We start from the raw sequence: 7411 nt of genomic DNA, 5'->3' as shown, positions 1-7411 counted from the left end.
AGGACCTTCCATCCAGCCCATTGTTCCCGAAACTATGCTGCTAGAATACTTATTTGCAGAAGGTTAACGGGTGCTCTGTAAAAGGAGAATCTATGGTCAAATAAGTTTGGGAACTACCTACTCTCTGCATCATTTTCAGAAAGTCACAATCACAGTGGTGTGTTAACGACTCTGAGAAGTTCCGCAGTCAATTATTTGCTTTTGATTAATCCAATGTTGTTTCAAATTGCTTTTTCAGATTGCCCACATTTCCATTAACACTCTCTTAGAGAAATTCTGACCTACCTCATTCCTCTTTTTTACGTGGAACTATTGAGAACTGCAAGAAGTATGGGGACTGCCCAGAGTTTCAGAGAGAAAATGTGTCAGGGCTCAAAATGGCCCTAGCAATACGCTTCACCCATAAACCCTGCACCCTCTTTCCCGGCCTCCCAGCCATGCATCCCTCCAGAGCTCTGTGATATGGAGCGAGTCAATAGCACAGAGGTCTCTGAGTTCTTCCTGAAAGGATTTTCAGGTTACCCTGCCCTGGAGCACCTGCTCTTCCCTCTGTGCTCAGCCATGTACCTGGTGACCCTCCTGGGGAACACAGGCATCGTGGCAGTCAGCGTGCTGGATGCCCGCCTGCACACACCCATGTACTTCTTCCTGGGCAACCTCTCCATCCTGGACATCTGCTACACATCCACTTTTGTGCCCCTGATGCTTGTCCACCTCCTGTCAGCCCAGAAGACCATCTCCTTTCTTGGCTGTGCACTCCAGATGTGTCTGAGTCTGTCTACAGGCTCCACAGAGTGTCTGCTGCTCACCATCATGGCCTATGATCGCTACCTGGCCATCTGCTGGCCACTTAGGTACCCCGTGTTGATGAGCAACAGGCTCTGCTGGTTGCTGGCGGGAACCGCCTGGGTCCTCTGTCTCTTCAAGTCAGTGACTGAGACAGTCATCGCCATGAGGCTGCCCTTCTGCGGCCACCGTGTGGTCAGTCACTTCACCTGCGAGATCCTGGCAGTCCTGAAGCTGGCCTGTGGTGACACGTCCATCAGTGAGGTCTTCCTGCTGGTGGGTGCCATCTTGCTGCTGCCCGTGCCCCTGGCCTTCATCTGCCTGTCCTACACGCTTATCCTGGCCACCACCCTGAGGGTACCCTCAGCCGCCGGGCGCCGCAAAGCCTTCTCTACTTGCTCAGCACACCTGGCCGTGGTGATGCTTTACTACGGCACCGTCATCTTCATGTACATGAAACCCAAGAGCAAGGAGGCCCGTATCTCTGACGAGGTCTTCACGGTCCTCTATGCTGTGGTCACACCCATGCTGAACCCCGTCATCTACAGCCTGAGGAACAAGGAGGTGAAGGAGGCCGCCAGGAAGGTGTGGGGCAGGATACAGACCTCCAGGTGAGGGAGGCCAGGGCTCCTGCAGGTTAGCAGCTCAGGTCTGCCTTCGCCTACAGAGAGGATGGATAGGGCACAGGGTTGGGGGTCTGGAATCTTCAACCCAGAAAGGCAGCACCACCTCCCACTGATCCGAGCTCACAATTCCGCCTTTGTTCCTTCCCCAGGCAGAGCCCTGGGCCAGCTCTCAGCACCACTCCCCGCATCTTCACACCAGCCTCCCTGCTGGCCTCAAGATTTCAGTCTTGTTCCAGCCAATCTATCCTCCAAGCGTCATCCAGAGGGATATATCGGAAAAGTATATTTGATCATGTCTTTCTCTTGAATGGAACCTCTGAATAGCTCCCAGAGCTCTGAGGATGAAGTGAAAGGGCTTTACTGGGGGCATTCAGGACCCCTGCAGCTTGGCCCTGCTGGACATGACCAATCCCCTTCCCCGCCCTGTGCCCCACAGACTCCCTCCTGTCAGCTGCACACACCAACCCGGCAAGAGCCTCGTGAGCCCAGCAATGCCCGACTCTGTGCCCTTCTTGGTTCTTCCCACAAGGCAGCCCCCAGCCAGCACACAGCTCCATTTGTAAAAGGACTGTCTGATCCTCGAGGCCCATCTTTTTATTTTGAAAATGTAATTCCCTACGCTACACATGAGGTCCTTGTTGTTTTCCTATTTTACATAGAGTACTGTAAATCTGTTAATCCCCAACTCCTGATTTACCCCTCCCCCACCTCAAGGCCCATCTTGAATGACACCTCCTCCAGGAAGCCTCCCCACTCTGCACCTCTCACTGTGCTCCTCCTGCTTTATTTCAGTGTTGCTCTAAGAGCCAGTAATACCGGATTTCACTCTGTCCCAAGGTCTGGCCCTGCCCAACCCCAAGCCCACACCGGTTTCTCAAATAAACAGAAAATACATCAATGTAGGGCAGAGCCTGGGGTCCTCCCCAAATCTGAGCAGAGCTGAGATGAAGTTCACAGATGACAGGCACAGTCTAGCACCTGGGGAGCTGACGGCAGAGGCAGTGCCGAGGCCCAGCCTCCACGATTTCCAGCCCAGCCCAGGCCCTGGGACGCTGGTCACCGGAGCAGCGGAGGGTCTGGCTTCCTCTGTCGCTTTAGCAGCAGCCGCTCCACTGCCTCCCTGCCGAGCGTCCAGGCTTCATGTGGCCTTGGGGAGACTCTGCTTCACCCGTCCTCAACCCACCTACTAAGACCCTGCCATTTCCACCTCTTCCTGGAGCTCAGCCTCTTCCCAGGTTTGAACACACAGAGGAAACGGACTCAGGCTTGATAGCATCTCCATTCCCTGCCCCCTCTGGCCTCAGTGGTACCATCTTGTGTGATGGGAGAGCTCGGCCGCCGAGCAGCAGGCCAGCTCTCCTGCGCCCTGTAGGTAAGCACAGTGCTTGTCTGAGCCCTCAGGTACCCTCCAGTCTGTCTTCCTGCTTCCTCTGCTGGTCAGAACAGAGGCACAGAGGAGAGCAGCGCAGCCCGCAGCCCACAGCTGACCAAGCCCGGGCGAAGCTTCTGCAGAGATGTTCTGCTAGGCCTTTGATGCCATGACAGGAGTTTGGACTTTATGCTGTGGGGACGGGAGTTTACAATCACACTTCCTTTTAGCAGGGTCACTGATTAGACACCATACTTCACCCATGAAACTGCAAAGAATTTTTCTGACATATATCGCTAACTATAGTGCGGTGAAGCAGGTAATATCATACACAGCTGGTGAGGGTGTGAATAAATTTATATGAACTTCCTGCCAAGTAAGTTGTGGGTATCAGTCAAGAGACTTGAAAACTTCAAACCCTTTGACCGAACACCTCTACTTTTAGGAATTACTCAGAGAAAATTGTTACAGGTACAAAGATTTGTCTATTTATCTATCTATATGTCATTAATCACAGAGGTATTTTTGGTAAAAAAAATTCTAAGACTCATAATGTCCAACTGGGGCAGAATGTGTAAATAAATTCTGGTGGAGCCCAATGATGGACTGTGACCCAGCCATCGTAAGTCTTATTTTTTGAAGAATAATTGATGAAGGGAAATGCTCACACTGTAATTAACATAAAAAAGATGGAACAAGTAACTTTGTACTCAATATAATCTCAATTTTTTAATGATATTTTCTTAAGGATATATGAACAAGTATGTATATAGAAATTCCTGGAAAATTAGGACAAAATATTAACTTACAATTATTTCCTAAAGGTGATGGATTTACAGATTAATATTGCTTTCTGAATTATTCTTTCCAGCCTTGTTCAATACTTCTAAAATGAACATGACTTAGAACTTAAAAGATAGTATTGTTTTTGAGAAATGGAAGATCATGTGGCTCCAGATAAAGCACAGAGGAGAAGTACCCATGCCTGAGGGCAGGAAGTGAGGAAGCACGGATGGGGCCTGAGCCAGGTGGGCGGTCAGGCAGAGAGCATGGAGTTGATGTCCTGGGACATCAGGCTGATGGCAGAGGTGGCTGAGGAAGGAGAAGACTGTGGTTTGGTGCTTGAGTTTCTGGGTTTTTTGGGTGGAATTCGCATCACCCTGAGAGACGCCCTGAGAGATAAGGAAGAAGAGTAGGCAGGAGATGGTGGGAGGGCTGGGGGGAGCTTGTCTGTGGGCATCCACGGAGTGGCAAGATGGTCCCGTTCCTCAGCAGTTAGAAAACAAGCGGTGACAGTCTTCCAATGTTTTATTTCGACCTGTGTTGTTGACAAAAAGATATTCCCAGAGACATATCACAGTTTATTCAGAAAATGTGCAATTGCTGCCACATTATTTAAGGCTGTTTTTAGTCCTAAGCTCTGTCAAGTTGTCATCGTTTCTTGTGAAGGAAAGAGAAAGGCACGGGAAGGGAAACATGAAAGGGAACCTGCAGAAACTCACACACCCAGCGCGATCACTGACTTCACATCCGTCACAGGGGCCCAGGGCCTCACCCTGTACAGCAATTCCCTTTCCTTAACCTTCCCTGGTGGCTCAGTGGTAAAGAACCTGCCTGCCAGTGCAGGAGACACAGTTTTGATCCTTGGGTGGGAAGATCCCCTGGAGAAGGGAATGGCAACTCCAGTATTTCTGTGTAGGAAAACCCATGGACAGAGTAGCCTGGTGGGCTACAGTCCACGAGGACACAAAAGAGTCAGATACAACTTAGCGACTAAACTATAACAACAATCTTTCATGAGCACAGGTTCCCACAGCACTCCTTCCAGGAGACACCCCACTTCATAGCCCCTAAGATTCAGGTCCAAGCGGCAGGGCTGCAGTGAGACCCAGTCTTCAGATTCCTGTCCAGTGTCTCTCCTGTGCCCACCTCACCCAGCCAGGCCCTCCTGGGGCAGCACAGGGAACCTGGAGTCTTTGAAGCCACATTGTGCCAAGTCTGCAAACTTATGTCATTTCAGAGTCTGAACTTTAAATTGGGCACGGACTACAAGTCCCGGAAGGCAGGGAGCAGGAGACATGCCTACGTGGCAGGGGACCAGGAGGCTGAGCCTCGGGAGCTCGGGGCCTCGATCCTGGCTCACCCAGCACAGTGTGTCTGCTGGTAATGAACTCAGCACTCCCTCCCCCTGCTCTCCCAAGCCTCAGATCACCTCACCTGGCAGCTTCTCCAGCCACCTGCCTGCCCTAATGTCACTGGACAACAGGTAGGAGGCAAGGAAAATCCATCTAGCATGTTGACTATTCTCCTGAAATCTTCTTTAATCGTACAGAAACCGGAATACCTGCTTGGAGAAGGGAACAAAGTGACACCATAATATCCACTTCACTTGCTGAATACTTACCCTGTGCAAACATCTGTGCTAACACCTTTCACTGAATCCTCAAAATTCCCCCACAAGGAAATACTATTCTTATCCCTACAGGTAAGGAGGCTGAGACTGAGAAAGCCATTAGCAAGTGGCAGGTCTCAGACTTGGGCTTGGCGGTCTGACTCCAAAGCCCACACTCACCATCTCTGCCATCACAGTGTGGAGTGATCCGGGAAACCAGATGAGGGAATTTCTGGGTCATTCTAACAGCAGCTTCTTCTTGTGCTCCTCAACTTTGTTTTAAAATCATGTCTGAAGCTTAAAATAAGAATGAAATGGTTCAAACTAGATTTACCAGTCAATGAAACTGACATGATATTTACCTGGGTTGGAAGTTGCTAGAACGATGAGGGAATATATAAGGGATGGTACACAGTGTAAGAAACCACATATTGAATGATTCCATTTCACACAAGGAGAAACTCAACGAAGGTCATAGAGCAGAATGGGAACAAGAACAAGAATCAAACCTGGACCCCTCACTCCCAGTCTAGGGCTCCTTCCAGGGCATCACCTTGCCTCTCAGAAGGGCTACAAGTGGGGAGAGAGTTAGACAGTGATTGTCTGTGAACCTGACTTTTCAGGACATGATGGAATGAGAGACCTGTCAGACAGATACTAGAGTGGTTTCCTGAGTCTATCGCAAAACACCATTGCACCAAAATGCTCTGCAGCATGTCTGGTCCTCCTCTGGGCATTTGTAGGATACACAGGGCAGCAGGCTGTGGACAGATGGGACACATGTTGCTTCTGGGTTGGACCAGTGACCTGCTGGTGTGAGATTCTCCTGTGTTCTTCCCCAGCTGTGAGAACTGGTGACGTCCCAGAGGGTGGAGCCAGGGCCTCTAAGGATGACAACCTGGAACCGAGCCCCCTGAAAACCTGCAATGGATATGAAGGGTGAAAACTAAACCTCTGTCCTGCTAAGTCACTAAAATCCTGAGGTTGTGTGTTACTGCAGCAAGACTCTGCTCAACTTTTTTTTCCCACTGTAAGACCTTTTTGATTTTAAACTTTAAGCTTTTTATTTTGTATTGGGGGTATAGCTGACGAACAATATTGAGGTAGTTTCAGGTGAAGAGGGAAGGGACTCAGTCATTCAGATACAAGGACCCATTCTCCCCCTACCCCTCCCCACCATCCAGGCTGGCACGTAACATTGGGTACAATTCCATGTGTTTTACAATACGTCCTTGTTAGTTATCCATTCTGAAAATAGCCAAAACTCAGCTCATCTTGATGGACCGAGAGAGCTACAGTTGCTGTCTGTGGTGCCAGCCTGAGCCCATGTTGCAGTCCAAGCTGGCAGTAACCTGGCAGCATGGTGTTTTCTACACAGAGTCTTATTTCTTTGGCGTGACAAGCCTACAGCTTCATGGGCTATTCCTGATTTCCATGAATGTGTTCTGATCAGATGCTTCAATTGTAAGGAAACCCACCTGTCTCCTCATTTAGCTCTCGAGAGGGAGCAGTTGTTCTTGCATGGAGGAGATGGCACCCCCAAAGCTCTCGTCCTTGTGATCACATCCTGTGTGTGCACATGGGGGAAGGAGAAGGAGGGTCATCTCAAGGTAGGAAATCGGGGATCAGGATTTTAGCGGAAGGAAAGCACAGGATCTGAAATGACAGCTCCTGTGTGGGGTGCTGGGGAGGTTGGGGGTAAATTGGACACAGCCCTGTGATTTCCGTGGCTCACAGTCTATTGTGTGAGAGAGAATGACACGCACAAGAAACCGTGCTAATGACTGTGTGAGCATCACGGTGTCAGGATGGTCAGTGCTATGGAGACGTCTGAGAGGGCAGCCCCAGGGAGGAGGTGGGTGTGAGCTGAGCCTTGGAGGATGACCACAGAGAGAAAGGTGCTCCAGCCTGAGGAAAGCAGAAGAGGGAGGGGACAGGAGCCGGTGGGGTTTGTCCACCAATGGGGAGTGTGATCTGCTGAGGTGTGGAGGCATGCCCGAAGGCGCAGGAGGTGAGGCGGGGTTGAGGGGAGGCCAGAGCCTGATGACAAAGCCCTCCGATGTCCATGCCATTCCCACTTGGTCTCTCTGATGGAGACAAGTTGGGGAGAGAAATGCAGAGTTAGGTGGTTTCCTACCATTTACTTGCCTGGAAACACCCCCACTCCTGTGTCCAGTGTCGGAATTGGAGGTTATCAGGACTCTTGGACATAGACAAAGGACTTATACTTGAATCTGA

The 7411-nt window shown here is 50.4% G+C and overlaps 1 protein-coding gene across 1 annotated transcript; it reads left to right on the top strand.

Annotated features, from left to right (window-relative positions):
• The first annotated feature begins 462 nt into the window (after positions 1-462).
• LOC109562691 (olfactory receptor 13J1-like) lies at positions 463-1401 on the top strand. The gene has a single exon (XM_019965709.2). The coding sequence runs from the start codon at positions 463-465 to the stop codon at positions 1399-1401; it is 939 nt and encodes a 312-aa protein (XP_019821268.2).
• The last annotated feature ends 6010 nt before the right edge of the window (positions 1402-7411 follow it).

Source organism: Bos indicus, chromosome 8 (assembly GCF_029378745.1).
Source record: "Bos indicus isolate NIAB-ARS_2022 breed Sahiwal x Tharparkar chromosome 8, NIAB-ARS_B.indTharparkar_mat_pri_1.0, whole genome shotgun sequence".
Classification (NCBI taxonomy): domain Eukaryota; kingdom Metazoa; phylum Chordata; class Mammalia; order Artiodactyla; family Bovidae; genus Bos; species Bos indicus.
This window is presented reverse-complemented; position numbering and strand designations above follow the sequence as displayed.

Coding starts and splice junctions, on each gene's coding strand:
- LOC109562691 (XM_019965709.2), top strand. CDS start 463: ATGGAGCGAGTCAATAGCACAGAGGTCTCTGAGTTCTTCCTGAAAGGA.